This window comes from Delphinapterus leucas, chromosome 15, assembly GCF_059928025.1.
Source record: "Delphinapterus leucas isolate spDelLeu-1000000601 "Yukka" chromosome 15, BTC_Dleu_Yukka2, whole genome shotgun sequence".
Lineage (NCBI taxonomy): Eukaryota > Metazoa > Chordata > Mammalia > Artiodactyla > Monodontidae > Delphinapterus > Delphinapterus leucas.
In genome coordinates, this window is record NC_143143.1 from 64,701,851 (window position 1) to 64,719,765 (window position 17,915).

Genomic DNA, 17,915 nt, shown 5'->3' on the forward strand with positions numbered 1-17,915 from the left:
AAGAATAAAAACCATATGATCATCTCAATAGATGCAGAAAAAGTTTTCAACAAAATTCAACACCCATTTATGATAAAAACTCTCCAGAAAATGGGCATAGAGGGAACCTACCTATATGACAAACCCACAGCAAGCATCATACTCAATGGTGAAAAACTGAAAGCATTTCCACTAAGATTAGGAACAAAAAAAGGATGTCCACTCTCACCACTATTATTCAACATAGTTTTGGAAGTCCTAGCCATGGCAATCAGAGAAGAAAAAGAAATAAAAGGAATACAAATTGGAAAAGAAGAAGTAAAGCTGTCACTGTTTGCAGATGACATGACACTATCCACAGAAAATCCTATAGATGCCACCAGAAAACTACTAGAACTAATCAACAAATCTGGTAAGGCTGAAGGATACAAAATTAATGCACAGAAATCTCCAGCATTCCTAGACACCAACAATGAAAAATCAGAAAGAGAAATTAAGGAAACACTCCCATTTACCATTGCAATAAAAAGAATAAAATACCTAGGAATAAACCTGCCTAAGGAGGAGAAAGACTTGTACTCAGAAAACTATAAAACATTGATGAAAGAAATCAAAGATGACATAAACAGATGGAGAAATACACTATTGTTCTTGGATAGGAAGAATCAATATTGTGAAAATGACTATACTACCCAAAGCAATCTACAGATTCAACACAATCCCTATCAAACTACCAATGGCATTCTTCACAGAATTAGAACAAAAAATTTTACAATTCATATGGAAACACAAGAGACCCCAAATAGCCAAAGCATTCTTGAGAAAGAAAAATGGAGTTGGAGGAATCAGGGGCCCTGACTTCAAACTATGCCACAAAGCTACAGTAATCAAGACAGTATGGTACTGGCACAAAAACAGAAATACAGATCAATGGTACAGGATAGAATGCCCGGAGATAAACCCACACACCTATGGTCACCTAATTTACGACCAAGGAGGCAAGAACAAACAATGGAGAAAAGACAGCCCCTTCAATAAATGGTGCTGGGAAAACTGGACCACTACATGTAAAAGAAAGAAATTCAAACACTCCCTAACACCATACACAAAAATAAACTCGAAATGGATTAAAGACTTAAATGTAAGACCAGACACTATAAAACTCTTTGAGGAAAACATAGGAAAAACACTCTTTGACATAAACCACAGCAAGATCTTTTTTGACCCACCTCCTAGAGTAATGGAAATAAAAACAAAAATAAACAAATGGGATTTAATTAAACTTAAAAGCTTTTGCACAGCAAAGGAAACCATAAACAAGACAAAAAGACAACCCTCAGAATGGGAGAAAATATTTGCAATTTTAAATTATTAAAAAATGGGTGGAAGACCTAAATAGACATTTCACCAAGGAAGACATACAGATGGCCAAAAGGCACATGAAAAGATGGTCAACATCACTAATTATTAGAGAAATGCAAATCAAAACTACAGTGAGGTATCATCTCATGCCAGACAGAGTGGTCATTATCAAAAAATCTAGAAACACATGCTGGAAAGGGTGTGGTGAAAAGGGAACCCTCCTGCACTATTGGTGGGAATGTAAATTGATACAACCACTATGGAAAACAGTATGGAGGTTCCTTAAAAAACTAAAAATAGAACTACCATATGACCCAGCAATCCCACTACTGGGCATATACCCTGAGAAAACCATAATTCAAAAAGAGACACATACCACAATGTTCACTGCAGCACTATTTACAACAGCCAAGACATGGAACCAAGCTAAATGTCCATCAAAAGATGAATGGATAAAGAAGATGTGGCACGTATATACAACTGAATATTACTCATCCATAAAAGGAAACAAAATTGAGTTATTTGTAGTGCGGTGGATGGACCTAGAGTCTGTCATACAGAGTGAAGTAAGTTAGAAAGAGAAAAACAAATATCATATGCTAACGAATCTAAAAAAAAAAATGGTACTGATGAACCTAGTTGCAGGGCAGGAATAAAGATGTAGGCATAGAGAATGGACTTGAGGACATGGGGTGGGAGGGGGAAGCTGGGGCAAAGTGAGAGTAGCATCGACATATATACACTACCGAATGTAAAGTAATTAGCTAGTGGGAAGCAGCAGCATAGCAGCTCGGTGCTTGGCGATGACCTAGAGGGTGGGATAGGGAGGATGGGAGGGAGACGCAAGAGGGAGGGGATATGGGGACATATGTATGCATATGGCTGATTCACTTTGGTGTACAGTAGAAACTAACACAGTATTATGAAGCAATTATACACCAATAAAGATCTATTTTAAAAAAAGATATACTATATACAATCTTCTGCAACTGACTTCTATCAATAATTTCTATGGGGCTTCCCTGGTGGCGCAGTGGTTGAGAGTCCGCCTGCCGATGCAGGGGATATGGGTTCGTGCCCCGGAAAGATCCCACATGCCGCGGAGCGGCTGTGCCCGTGAGCCATAGCCGCTGAGCCTGCGCGTCCGGAGCCTGTGCTCCGCAACGGGAGAGGCCACAACAGTGAGAGGCCTGCGTACCACAAAAAATTTAAAAAAAAAAATAATAATTTCTATGATTTAGCTATGTTGTTGCCTATAGCAATAGTCATTGTATAATATCCCATTGTGTGAACAGAGGACATTTATCCATTTTCCTGTTGACGGATCAGAGACCTGGTTTCAGTTTTTTGCCCTTAACCAATAATGCTATAACCTTTCTTATGTGTTTCTTGATGCACATGTGCAGAAGTTTTTCTGAGGCAGTGGCTTCCAAACCATTCTGACAATGTCCAAGAATAAAAAATAAATTTTCCATCACAACACAGTGAATATACACAGGTGAATGTATGTGTATAAATATGAAACAAAAACTTAAACAATACCCTTACACAATACATTTTGATCTTTTCTATTTAGCTGGTAGATCCACTGAATTCATTTCACACCCTCCTGGCTTCAATTTAGTGCTTTTATTTCTAAGAATCACTGTTCTGGAATTGAGCTTCCCCACGAGTGTGCCTGGGCATAGGTTACAGGTTACCCAGACCACAATACTGACGCCTCGGCCCTCAGGTCAGTGCTTCCTTAGGTGCTGGGTCACAGGGTATGCCCACGTTCAACTAGAAAACAAAATAGATATATTCTGCTGATATAAAAAGGTATCAGCAGTAATGTAAGTGTTTCCAGTGATACACATTCTCGAGCTCTCTCACTGTGGTCTTATTTGCATTTTCCTGATTATCAGTGAAGTTAAGCATCTTCTTTTTATGGATCATTTGTTTCTCCTCTGTAAAATGCTTGCTCCTATCATTGCCCATTTTTCTACTGGGCCATTTGTCTTTTCCTTGCTGATTCACAAGAATTCATGATAAATTCTGTTGTTGTTTTGGGGGTTATTTTAATGGTTGTTTTTGTTTGTTTGTTGGCCGTGCCACACTACATGCGGGATCTTAGTTCCCTGACCAAGCATTGAACCCATGCTCCCTGCAGTGGAAGCCCGGAGTCTCAACCACTGGACCACCAGAGAATTCCCCATGATAAATTCTGAATACCAATCTTTTGTTAGTTGCATGGGTTGCAAATATCTTTTCCCAGTTTGTGGCTTGTGTTCCCACTTTCTTATGGTGTCTATCCCCCTTTCAAACTGCACTAAGGTACCCATAATGTCTAGCAGAACTCATCACTATTTTTGGCAACACAGAAAGGTATGAGAGGGGGGAAGAGGGCATGAGGGACAAGCAGGAAAAGTTATGAAGGAGGAATCCTAGAGTCTTATGCTAAGACTGCCAGGGAGTCTGGAGTTTCCACCCTGGAAGCCCCTTCTCACACACTGGTGCATACAATTATTGGAAAAATAACAAAGCCTTTTCATCAAAGGGCACAAAGGGTCTGTCTGGGACCTGCACACATCTCCAATGTTTTCCTACAGACAATGGGTCACTTGTGCATCTTCTGCCTGGGCAATAACAAGCAGAGCCTGGGGAAAGTGGCAGCAGAAACACAGAAATGAAAGCTGGGGTCACCACGATGCACATGGGTACTCTTTTCACTGCAACAGAAAATCTAAGAGGCTGCTCCTACCTCCTCAGTAGTAAAAGGAAGAAATCTGCAAACCTGCAACCGACGTGGAGGCATGGGACAAGGACTTGGGGAAGTAAGCCAGGTCCTAACAAGCATTACACCAAAAATCTAATATAGTGATTCTCTAACATGCCTATAGATCTGTTTGGGGGGGGGCGCGGTCTGTGAATTCTCGATGACAAATATTTAATTTAGTGCTTTCACTTCGATCATAGTCCTTTTGTTTTTTTTTTTTTAAAGCATATCCTGGATCATTTGAATGTCCATCTTATGACCAACTGGCAGGATTTCAGTGCTCGTATTTGTTATTTCCTATGTTGGTGTCAATTAAACTTTGTTGAAAACTAATGAGAAAAAATAGAGGTGAACGTAATAAGTGAAAGTCAAACATCCTCACAAGAAAGCTTCACAACAGTTCAAATATAGAAAAGTGGTAGGAGAATGGAGTTATTATACAGCATACAGCATTAGAGCTATGCTAAAAAGATCTTGCACCATAATAATTGAGGGACAATTTGATTTCAGCAAAGTAACATTAGCTAACACATTAAATTCACAAAGTCAATCTGAGCGTTTGAGTTTTATAATTAGTTTGATTTCAATCTATTTGTTTAGGTTTTATAATCATTTAAGATCTATTAGTATAAGTAGTATAACCTAGTGAATATACTTAAGTAACACAAAAAAATAATTTTAACACTAGGAGTATGGCAGAGTTTTTCTTTAAAAGAGTTCTGTACATTATTCAGGTTTGAGAATCCAACTGTCTGAGGCACTCTCCTCCACCTGGTCATTCACCTGCTAGAGGATACAGCTCACCTTTTTAACACCCAAAATATCTTCAATGAGGGTTGCTGTCTGTAAGAATGTCTTCTTACTCGTCATCAGTGTAAACAGGAAGATCACAAAGTCATTCTTTTCTGCCAAACGCTTTGTAACCCCTTCCGTCTATCGCAAGGGAGAAGAAGAGAAAAAGCAGAATAGGTTATAACCCCAAAATAAAATATGAAGGACAAAATATCCACTCCAGACACTGGAAAAGCAATTCCACGCTACATCAGGAACTGTTAGCTGAGCCCTTAATTCCCTAAAACTATACATAAAACACTGTGTACAAATGTATTTTTCTGGGGAGGAGTTTTTAAATAATATCCATCATAGGTTTTTAACCTAGTACCTAAATCAAGAGCTATAAGCCAGCACCCAGTAGGCCAAGTTTTATTTGGCCAGCAATACCTTTTAAATTTTGACTTTAAGTCTTCAGATAGGATATGCTTACTCCAGTTAGTCACAATTTGCACAAGTCCCCACTCCAAAACAGGCAACTTCAAACGTTTCTTGTTTTCTGCCTGATCCTTGGAGGCACTGGTGTTTGCAACTCTAAAAGCCCTAGGTTTCCATCTAACCTGGATTTAAGCCAGATCAGCACAAAGTTGGACCATATCATCCTATGTTCTTTACGTTTCTGTTTCTTATTTCTTTGCTTTCCTTTTCTTTCTCTCCTTTTCTTTCTTTCTTTCCCTTTCCTTCCTTCCTTCCCTTTCTTTCCTTTCCCTTCCTTCCTTTTTTTAACTGAACTGTGTTTTGCTGGAATATTATTAACATTAGGTGTCATTATTAACGAACAGCCTCATTAAGACTGCCTCATAAGACTATTAACTACATGGAAGCTGACAATGATGGAGTCATTACATCACACATATATCATCTTTTTTTATAAGAACAATTTCTTACTGGCCTTAGTTACAAGAATAATTGTGCACTACCCGAACAATTAGTTTATTTTTATCTCACGGGTCTGTCTGTGCTTACCTGTGCCACTAGCTACATGTGGCTACTGAGCCCGTGAAACGTGGCTAGTCTGAACTGAGATGTGCTCTGAGAGTAAAAAACACACTGGATTTTGAAACCTTAATACAAAAAAAAAAGGAATTATATCCCATTAATAATTACTTATATTGATGACATGTTGGAATAACATTCTTGATACACTGTGCTAAATAAAATACATCATTAAAATTAATTTCACCTATTTCTTCCTACTTCTTTTCTTACTTTCTAAAAAACGTGGCTACAAGGAAATTGAAAATAACCTAAGTATGGTGGGGTGATGGGTTATTTCACTTGTTTTTGGAGTATTTTTATATTATACTCTAATATTCTTGAGAGACTGGTATAATACATTCTTATACTTTTTAAAATGTGATACACAGAAGCAAACACAAAATACCATATATAGCCTAATCAGTGACTAAAAGTGCAGGTTTATTACACTAAGATTGCATTAGCCTTTTTGGTGACAATAGTTTTTGCTGAATCCTTTTGAACTTACTGACAGTTTAGGCCCCTAAACTATTTTTCATTTGTATGCCCCTAAGACATATCTCCCTTGCTCAGGGCCTCAGCATTAATTTTTTTTTTTTTTTTTGGCGGTACGCGGGCCTCTCAGTGCCGTGGCCTCTCCCATTGCGGAGCACAGGCTCCGGATGCGCAGGCTCAGCGGCCATGGCTCACGGGCGCAGCCGCTCCGCGGCATGTGGGATCTTCCCAGACCGGGGCACGAACCCGCGTCTCCTGCATCAGCAGGCGGACTCTCAACCACTGCGCCACCAGGGAAGCCCTCAGCATTAATTTCTTATTTGTTTATTTAGAGTTATGTCCAAAGCTTTACATTATCCCTTTTCAATTCTTTTTATTCAAACAGCCTATCATTTATGTTGTCAAGGTTTTTGTGGATGCTGATTTTTATCTTAAGATATCAATCCTGGAGCTTCCCTGGTGGCGCAGTGGTTGAGAGTCCGCCTGCCAATGCTGGGGACACGGGTTCGAGCCCTGGTCCAGGAAGATCCCACATGCTGCAGAGCAACTAAGCCCACGCGCCAGAACTGCTGAGCCTGTGTTCTGGAGCCCGTGAGCCACAACTACTGAGCTCACGTGCCACAACTACTGAAGCCCATGCGCCTAGAGCCTGTGCTCTGCAACGAGAAGGCACCGCAGTGAGAAGCACACGCACCACAACCAAGAGTAGCCCCTGCTCAACGCAACTAGAGAAAGCCCGCGCACAGCAACGAAGACCCAACGCAGCCAAAAAAAAAAAGATATCAATCCTGAACTAATAAATATGCTATTCCTAAAGGTAAAATAAAATAACCTAAGTGTTATATTTCTGTTGCATAGCAATGTTATGGATGCTGAACTTTGTGTTAAGTGTTGAAACATATTTCCCTATTTGTGTTGGTTGCTAAGAAGCTTAAACCCAAACTTTTTTTTTAAATGGAGGCTGAGAAGTCCCTTGATATGCCATCTGCAAGTTGGAGAACCAGGAAAACTGGTGATGAAATTCAGTCAGAAACGGAAGGCCTGAGAATCAGAACCAACAGTGTAAGTCCCTGTTGGAGCCAAAGGCCCAAGAACCAGGAACTCCAAGTCCGAGGGCAGGGGAAGACGGATGTCTCAGCTCAGGCAGAGAGTGAATTCGCCCAACCTCCCCACCTTTTTGCTCTATTCAGGGCCTCAATGGATTGGATGGTGGTCACCCACATTGGTGAGGGCATCTACTGATTCAAATGCTAATCTCTTCCAGAGACACCCTCACAGACACGCCCAGAAAAAAAATGTTTAACCAGATATCTGGGCGTCCCTTAGCTCAGTCAAGTTTACACATATGAATAAATGTTCATAGTAGCATTATTCTTTTTTTTTTTTTTGATGTGGACCATTTTTAAAGTGTTTATTGAATTTGTTACAATATTGCTTCTGTTTTCTTTATTTTTTGAATTTTTTTTTATACAGCAGGTTCTTATTAGTTATCCATTTTACACATATTAGTGTATACATGTCAATCCCAATCTCCCAATTCATCCCACCACCACCACCCCGCCCGCCACTTTCCCCCCGTGGTGTCCATACATTAGTTCTCTACATCTGTGTCTCTATTTCTGCCCTGCAAACCAGTTCATCTGTACAATTTTTCTAGGTTCCAAATATATGCGTTAATATACGATATCAACTTAAACCCAAATTTGTACCCCATCCGCGATACAGATGATTTTATGTTCAGCCCAATTCCTGGATACCTACTTCTAAATTTATAATATTGGTAGACCTTACATACTCCTAACGATGCCCGAAATCTTTGTTTGAATGAGGCAAGAAATGAAATGGAATTAAATGTTCCTTTGTGTTTTCATTGCATAGAGGTTTCACTTCTACAACAGCATTTGTTTCATTCTGCTGTATTTGATTCACTCTTTACAGTTTACCACATATGTTCCCAAAAGACAGGTACTGGGTCTTACAAAAATTAACATTTGTATATTGCTTTACAAAGTGCTTTCACATCTATCATCTCATTTAAATCCCACAACAACCCTATGATGTATGATTACCAACTACACTCTACTAAGATAAGAAACTAAAGCACAGGGAGGAGAATTAATAAGCATGAAGCCAAGAGCTAGAACCCCAAACCAAGTTCTAGCACTAAGTGCTATGCTCTTTCCACCAAATTGCTTCTTTTATTCACCATTCTTTCCCACTCAGTGATCAACCTAGTTGGGTGTCCTGATCAACACATGGTGGGTCTTCTGGTTCTTGTTTTGTTTTCTAACAATAAAAATGAAGGAGTAGGTACAATAGAGTTTAAAGGAATCCTAAAAGGTCACAGGCACTCTTTCAATGCTTGCATCCATTTAACAAGTTTTTTGTTCAGTCTGTGCTTGGACACCTCCAGGGCTAGAGGAGTTCAGTACCTGCTGAAGCAGCCATGGCTCAATTAATATGAAATTTTGCCATCCATAATTTCTACCTGTTGGTTATGGTTCTCAGGCACATATCAGTCCAATTCTCCAATGTCTGAAGATAGCTGTCATGTCTACCACCCCATTCAAATCTTCCCTCCTCGAGCACTGCAGATGTGGCAGGGAGAAAAATGAGGCCCTGATGGCAGGGATACTTACACAGACACAGGTATTATACAAGATGCTCAAACAGTCCTTGGACATTTCATCACTTACTGAAAGTGAAAGAGGAATAACTGGTTATTTTTCTCATTGGAAAGATAGTGTAACAGAATTAAATTTTTGAACACAGAATTGTTCCTCATAATCCCCTCCAAGATGATTATTTTCCTTTTAGCATACCTCCTTCCAGTCCTTATTCACCAAAGAGTTTCATGGTGCCTGCATCAGAGCCTACAAACCAATTTGTACACTGCTTTTTGGTTTGATATAGTATTATGCTTATTATGTTCCACAGTCTTTATAATTTCAACCTGTTGTGGTGTTATCACTTAGTAAGCCATGTTCCTTTATAGCTTGATTAGAATTATATCCAGGGTTTTAAAAATTTTGCTATTTAAATAGGCTAGAAATAAACAACATAACATATAGTCCTTTTATGCTTGTGTTGAACTGGTTCCCTAAGATACATTTCCAAAAGCAGAATTACGAGAATCCAAAGTAATTGGGTTGATGTTGTAAATTTCCACTGAAAATTCTACTAGCAGCAAACAAGGATGTCATTTTTACTACAGACTCAATGTGTTTTGTTCTGTTGTTATTTACGTTGGGTACCAATAAAGAACTAGTTACTTCTCTGTGAGCAGGAACAGGAGAGTACGACAAAAAGGAAACTAAATTTTCAAGTCCTCAAAACTGGGAGATGATAAAATTGAGTATGAACCATGGGTAAAGTGTTTTGTTTGGCATTACTTTTATTTTTAAAAACTGTTTGCATTAATTCCTATGCTGCCACAAACTCTAAAATGTTAGGCTTCCCTCCAAGATCCCAGTGGGCAGCCCTGCCAAGCTAGCTTGACCAGAAGGGTTATCTGACATAATCTTGAGACAATGCAGATGTCCTGTAACCCTCATCACCACTTTTCAACCTATGGGGACTTTTTGGTTTATTTATTTCATGACTTCAGAGCAGGCTGGAACACCAGATCAGTATATCTCAGTACTTCTAGACCTTTCATTTTCAAAGGGAACTGGAATTCACTCATTCATCTAATATTTATTCAGCATCCACTCTAGAGCAGATACAGAATATACAGTGGTTAGCGAAAAAAAAAAAAAAAGACAAAGCCTCACGGAACTTATAAATCTAGTGGGGGAAGAGAGAATAAATAAGTACACCAACAAGTAATTACAAGATGCTACCTGCTATGAGGGTAGAGGACATGAAGACCAATTTAGATAGGATACAAAGCTGCGACATAAAAGATGAATATGAATCCTCTTAACCACTACTACACATACAAACAAGGCCTTACATAATATGTCATGTTGATGTTGGGAGGAAAAGTTTTTAATTAAAAAAAAAAGTGATATTTGTAGTAGAGCATTCATCAGATGTTAACTGATCTCTGGCTTTTAATGCCAAAGTAAGTGTACTTACTCATTTTTTTAAATTATCAACTGACTACCTAAGAATAATATTTGCAACATGTGTAAGTTATAGAGAATAATAATAGAATAATACCCATATACCTACCACCCAGTCCAAGAAATAATGTGCTACCCTAAGCACAAATAAATTACACATTCTGGTAATGACTGAACTTTTCACAAAGAGCTTATATCACTTTTATAACAACAAAAACAAGACAATAATTAAAAAAATAAAACAAATGATCTTACCAGGCTTTTCCTTACTCTCTCAATTAACTATATGAGAAATAAGAATTTGCAAAGAAAACATAAAAGCTGAAACCAAGGACTATTAGAAACTACAAAGATGCAATTCTTTTAGCCCAGTAATTTTCACACTTTTTCTTTTAAAGCACTAGACTTATATTTCTACCAAGTATAAAATAAAGAGAGCTGCTTAGTTAGGGGCGGAGAGTGTCCTACAGCCGAACATAAGGCATGTCCTCACTGTTAAGAGTTAGGAAGGGAAAGAAGAGAAACTCCTGGGAATTACCATCATAACAGGAGGTTAGGAAATGAGTACCAGTGGCTGGTAAGTATACTTACTTTTCAGTTTCTGTCCCCGAATAGAGATTGTAGGCCTCATAAGAATTTCTACAAGGAGCTATAAAAAAAAATTGGATAAAAGCTTCAAAATTCAAAGCACAACTTACAAAACAGTCTTTGCCATGACAACTCATGGCCCAAATATCTGTCAGGGTACTGCAAGACCCTCTTGGTTCCAACACAGGCAGAAGGCAGTGAAGTTCAGGGAAATAAGCACTGTACCAAGAGTCAGGAAACCTGGGTTCTAGTTGCAGCTCAGCCACCTATTCCCCATGTAAACTCGGGCAAGTCAGTGTCCCTCCATGGCCTTGGCTCTCATTTTTAAAAATAAGAATGTTAGATTAGTTAATCTCTGGGGTCCAACGTGGCTTTAATTTTTTAAAAGCTGCAGAACATTTTCACTATGATTCCTCTTTTGCTTTTAGAATATTTGTGTTCTTTTTATAAACATAAGTTTATAAAAAGAATCACAAAAGGTATACCATAAACTGTTAATACTGATTTCTACAGGGGGCTGGGGAGTATATGCATTCATTTTTCATACTTTTAATACAACACATAATTCTGTTTAAACTGTTTACAATAAATATGCATTTAAAAACCCATTCTGTTGAAACAAAGGACAGTTTATAATGATAAAAGGGTCAATCCATCGGGACGATATAACAATTATAAACATATATGCATCTAACAACAGAACCTCAAAATACATGAAGCAAAAGCTAACAGAACTGAAGGAGACAATTCAAAAATAATAGCTGGATAATACCCTACTTTCAATAATGGATAGACAATGAAGTAATACCAAAAATACAGAAGACTTGAACACTGTAAACCAACAAGCTCTGACAGCTATAAAGCATTCTGACCAGCAACAGCAGAATACACATTCTACTCAAGCACACATGGAATACACACACACACACACACACACACACACACACACACAGGAATACTACTCAGCCATAAAAAAGAATGAAATTTTGCCATCTGCAGCAACATGGATGGACTTGGAGGACATTATGCTAAATGAAATAAGTCAGACAGAGAAAGACAAACACTGTATATCACTTGTATGTGGAATCTAAAAAAGTAAAACACAATAGTGACTATAATAAAAAAGAAGCAGACTCACAGATACAGAGAACAAACTAGTGGTTACCAGTCGGGGGGGGGGGGCAATATAAAGGTGGGAGAGTGGGAGGTACAAACTAGTAAGTCTAAGATAGCCTACAAGGATGTATTGTACAACATGGGGGATACAGCCAATATTTTACAATAACTATAAACAAAGCAGAACCTTTAAAAATTGTGAATCACTATATTGTACAACAACTATACTTCAATAAAAATGCAAAAAATAAATTTCGCTTAAAAGAAGAAAAAGGGAATTATCTCAAACCAATAACCTAACCTTTCACTTCAATTCACTGGAAAAAGAGGTGCAACACAAAGCCAAAGCAAGCAGAAGAAAAGTAATAAGGATTAGAATGGAAACTAATTTAGCAGAGAACAGAAAATAACAGAGAATATCAACGAGATCACCATTGACCTTATAGAAAACAAGAACTACCTTCCTCCTGATGAATACTTTTAACTATTATATATAAAGCCACACTAAGCATCTTTGTATACAAAGCCTCATCTCATTTTGACTTACGTCTTCATGAGAGATTCACATAAATGGGAACAACAGGGCAAAATGAGTAATGATCTTTAAGGTTTTGAGGCATACTACACAAATGCTTTTGAAAAGAGATGCCCCACTTTTCACAGTCATCCAAGAAAAGTATAAGATATTCATCTGCATAGGTTATTATATTTAAAATAAATTCTCTTCAAATAGAGGATGGACTATGTCAATGAATAAATTAGAAGTCCCTGAATGCCAAGTGATGGATCTTACCTGGGCCACAGACATAATTCACGTGGTCTACATCTACTGAAAGGCTGGAAGATTCTACATAAGAATCTAGATTTCCTACATCCCTGAGGGCAAAGGTCAATAGGAATGGAAGCCATTTCCCCATAAAAGCAGGCATGCACTCTCCAGTTCATCCTAGTCCCTGAAGTCATTTAATTTATGCAGATCTCCATTTTTTTTCTTTTTTTTTTTATAAATTTATTTATTTGGCTGCACTGGGTCTTAGCTGCCACATGCGGGATCTTCATTGCAGCATGCGGGATCTAGTTCCCCGACCAGGGATTGAACCTGGGCACCCTGCACTGGGAATGTGGACTCTTAACCACTGGACCACCAGGGAAGTCCCAGAAAGACATACCTGTTACTTTGTACCTTAAAAAAAAGGGGATATATATATATATATTTTACAATTTTATTAATTTAATTAATTTATTTATTTTTGGTTGTGCCGGGTCTTAGTTGCGGCATGCATGTGGAATCTAGTTTCCTGACCAGGGAACAAGCCCTGCACTGGGAGGCGAATTCCTAACCACTGCGCCACCAGATCAATTTACATAAATCAATTATTCTAGTGTAAAAGCTTTGGTGCTTCAATATATGTGAATACCACTGAGCTTCTAAAGATGAAAATTCTGGGGACTTCCCTGGGGGTCCAGCGGTTAAGACTCCACCTTCCAATGCAGGAGGTGTGGGTTCAATCCCTGGCTGGGGAAGATCCCACATGCCACGTGGCCAAAAAAAAAAAACTATGTCTGTAGTGATAGTTACTCTGTAACTCTGTAAATACACCAAAAATCATTGAATTGTACAAGTAAAGCAAGTGAACTGTATGGTATGTAAATTATAACTCAGTAAAAATTTTTTAAAAATCATAAAAAAAGATGAAAATTCTGAAATGTTTGCTATAAATTGTAAAATGTTTCCTACCTCCCATTTCAAGAGTTAAATTCCCAAGCCATTAAGTAGCAGTAGTAATAATAAACAACAACTTACATCAACACCTCCAAACAAATCAAAAATATAAGTATTTGGATAAGTGGTTTCTTGGGTAAGTTTCCTCTCTTCAGTAACAAATGCCATAGCCTCCATGGAGAGAAGAGGAGAAATTTCCTAGTGAAAAAGGATACAGAAAGACATTCAGTTTAGCATCCAACACAAACCAGACACCAAAACACCAGTTTGCATTTTAGTCACAACTTGAACTCCCATGAGGTCAAAGACAATGAACCATAAAAAAAAATCTTACAGAAAAGCTGATACAATAAAAGTTGTTGTAATAGTAGTAATAGCTAACTTATTAAATGCTTATTATGTACCAGGCATGGTTCTAAATACTTCATCTATTACCTATTTTAATCCTCACAACCCAATGATATAATAGTAATTTATCAGCCCAATTTTACAGATAAGGAGACTGAGATACAAAGAAGTTGTCAATGTCATACAGGGTATGTGACAGAGTCAGGACTTAAACCTAGGAAGTCTGGCTCCTGAGTCTGTGCTTACAAAAGAAAGCAGAACTATTTGGGGTGAAGCAGGAGATAGGATAGGAAGAATATAATAGGGCTCTACTCATTATGCTCCCTTCTCAGGAACCTCGAGGGAAGATGGAACACAGTGGGCTAGATCAGTAGTTCTCACACAGTGATGAGCATCAGAATCATCTGAAGGGCTTGTTAAAACCCAGACTGCTGGGTCCCACCTGCAGTTTCTGATTTAATAGGTCTGGGGTGGGGCCTGACAATGTGCATTTATAATAAGTCTCCAAGTGATGCTGATGTTGGTCCAGGTACCACACATCAAGAAAAAGCAAAAAAAAAAAAAAAAAAAAAAAGAAAAAGAAAAAGCAGAACCCTCTCTTATGGATAACCTATTATATGCCAAGCACTGGGTTTCTATACTTTAGCCCATTTAATCTTTAAAACAATTCAGTGAAGTGAGTGTAGTTTTACAGGTGAAAAACAAAATCACAAAGTTGTACAAGATCACATAATTAGTAAGTGACTGAACTACTTTCTCTGGGTTTCATTTCTCTCATTTATAAAACTAGAATGTAATTCTGCTGGCAACATGGTACAATGGAAACTGGTTTCAGGAATAAGACAAATCTGGGCTCAAAGCAATAATAGCCACGTGACTTTGGGCAGGTTATGCTGAGTCTGTTTTCTCAACTGAAAAAGGGAACGGAGAAGACATCTGGATTTGCCTGCTCAGTATCTCCTTTTCTCTTCCTCAGGCAATAGCCCTACTTCTGTGGAGGAACATGAGGCCACACACAGATGTCAAGATAAGAAATGGACAGCCTAACTCTATTTGGCCCCTCAGTTCACATCTGTGCTTTCCGATTATGTGAGACAATAAAAGATCTTTTTCGCTAATCTGAGTGGGTTACTGTTACCTGCCATCAAAGTATTTTGGACTAATAAACTAATACCACCCATCTCACAGAGTTATCATAAAAATTAAATATGCCTGGTACACAGTACATTTCAAATAAGTATTTGCTGAGTGCATAAAGAAATGATGATCACATAGCAAGCACTCAAAATATTAATTTCCCTCTTTCATCTACCTCATATCTCAGAGATTTTGCAGGAATCAAATGAAATAATGCCTTATTCCTTGCAAAATGTTTTCAACCAAGTGTAAGACACTATTTCTATCCTAATCAGACTGTGAGAAGATCAAGAACACAAAATGCCTTCTTTTTAATTAAACTTTTATTTGGGAATGATTTTCAACTTACAAAAAAGTTGTATAGACAAAACATCTCTTCTATTTTTTTAAAGATTTATTATTAATTAATTAATTTATTTATTTCTGGCTGTGCTAGGTCTTAGTTGCAGCATGCAGGATCTTTGTTGAGGCACGCGGGATCTTTCGTTGCAGTGTGCAGGTTTCTCTCTAGTTGTGGCGTGCGGGTTTTCTCTTCTCTAGTTGTGGCGCGTAGGCTCCAGGGCACCTGGGCTCTGTAGTTGTGGCACGCGGGTTCCAGAGCACGTGGGCTCTGTAGTTTGAGGCACGCAGGCTCTCTAGTTGAGGCATACGGGCTCAGTAGTTGTGGCAAGTGAGCTTAGTTGCCCTGCAGCATGTGGGATCTTAGTTCCCTGACCAGGGATTGAACCCGTGTCCCCGCCAGTGGTAAAGGCGGATCCTTTACCACTGGACCACCAGGGAAGTCCCAAACGTCTCTTCTCAAAGGTACAGACTAAACTTCTTGGCCCTATTATATATACATATTTTTTTTTTTTGCGGTACACGGGCCTCTCACTGCTGTGGCCTCTCCCGTTGCGGAGCACAGGCTCCGGACGTGCAGGCTCAGCGGCCATGGCTCACGGACCCAGCCACTCCGCAGCATGTGGGATCTTCCCAGATCGGGGCACGAACCCATGTCCCCTGCATCGGCAGGCAGACTCTCAACCACTGCACCACCAGGGAAGCCCCTGGCCCTATTATATTTTTAAATGACTTCTTATGCGATATAACAAACAGAACTTCACCTCTGAAAAACATTATATCGTTTCATTATGATCAAATATAACTTGCATGGGTTTTAGCTACATTAGAGCCAGTAATCTAAATTCAAAGTTGGACCCACCTCCCCAAGCTGAAGTCTGACCTACTAAATAAGAAACTCTGCCGGTTGGGCCCAGGACTCTGTTTTAACAAGCCTTCCAGGTGACTCTGATACACACTCAAGATTGAGAACAACTGCCCTAGATGTCTATGCATTCTTTCCATCCCTCTCCCAACCACCAGGCCCAGTCCCTTCATCTTTATATGCTAGTCATAATTATCAACAGCCACAAGGCTACTTCTTGAACCTTCAGCAAAATGGGATCTTTTAAATCCTGTTGAAAAAGAAGGTAACCTAATCCCAGGGCACAGGCCTCCTTAATTAAGCAAGCGCTGATACAAAACAAATGTGAATAAAACCCAAAAGTATATACACAGGAAACTTAATGGTGATTATCTCTGGGTGGTGGGGGATTATTGGTGATTTTTATTTTCTTGTTTGCACTTTTTCTGAACTTCCCAAATTTTCTATAGCTTATGCAATAAAAACAGACTATTTTAAAAAGTAGGCGGAAGAAGAGAAAAAAAACAGACATCTTGTATCATCTGGAGACCCTGAATGCAGTCCCTCCAAGTCCCCTAACAGTTACCTTGAGGATGTTCTGGCACTCAATGAAGTCACTGTGGAGGTGGCTGGTTGCATACAGCTTAAGGAGCAGCTGAGGAATTCCACTCCATTTGGACTGTTTGTCCCTCTCCGTCAAAAATGTTTCAGTGAACTGTGACGCAAAAGAAAAAAAAAAAAGAGGAAAAGTTTACTGGTGAGGAAAGAACTACTAGCATATACAGCAAAAGGGAGCAGCTGGCTCCCAAACCCACCCAGGACAAATAATTCAAAGGTCTTTCTAGAAACGTTCAGAAGTTCCCCAACAGCCTGCAAGATAAAAGTCCAGCCCCTTGCTCATGATACACACCCTTCCTATTCTATCACCTACCTACTTTCCTCTCTAGCTTCATCTCTTTCCCAGTGCCCGCTCTAGGCTCCAGATGTACATGTTCTCTCTCTGTGCCTCTCTGCACATGCTTTTCCCCTGCCTACAGAGCTGTGTACCTGTATATATGGTATGCCACCTGTGCGGGGAGAAAATAAACCTAAGGTCGGGGCAAGGTGGGTAATTATTTACACACACCCATATACAGTTGACCCTTAAACACACGTTTGAACTGTGTGGGTCCTCTTATATATGGGATTTTTTTTCAATAGTAAATACTACAGTACTACACAATTGGTTGAATCCACAGGTGCAGGGAAACTGCAGGTATGGAGGGCCGACTCAAAGCTATACAAGAATTTTCAACTGTGGAGGGTCAGTGCCCCGACCCCCCTGTATTGTTCAAGGGTGAACTCTACCGCCAC

The 17,915-nt window shown here is 39.0% G+C and overlaps 1 protein-coding gene across 2 annotated transcripts in view; it reads right to left on the reverse strand.

The window, feature by feature from the left end:
* TRPC4AP (transient receptor potential cation channel subfamily C member 4 associated protein) overlaps positions 1–17,915 on the reverse strand; it is a 78,128-nt gene that overhangs the window by 37,452 nt on the left and 22,761 nt on the right. For both annotated transcript variants that reach the window (XM_030762928.2, XM_022592595.3), the window contains exons 2-6: positions 17,149–17,277; positions 13,976–14,092; positions 11,059–11,116; positions 9,040–9,095; positions 4,901–5,029 (exon numbers count right to left, since the gene is read on the reverse strand). In XM_030762928.2, the coding sequence (XP_030618788.2) occupies positions 4,901–5,029; positions 9,040–9,095; positions 11,059–11,116; positions 13,976–14,092; positions 17,149–17,277 (489 nt within the window). The remainder of the gene's footprint in view (positions 1–4,900; positions 5,030–9,039; positions 9,096–11,058; positions 11,117–13,975; positions 14,093–17,148; positions 17,278–17,915) is intronic.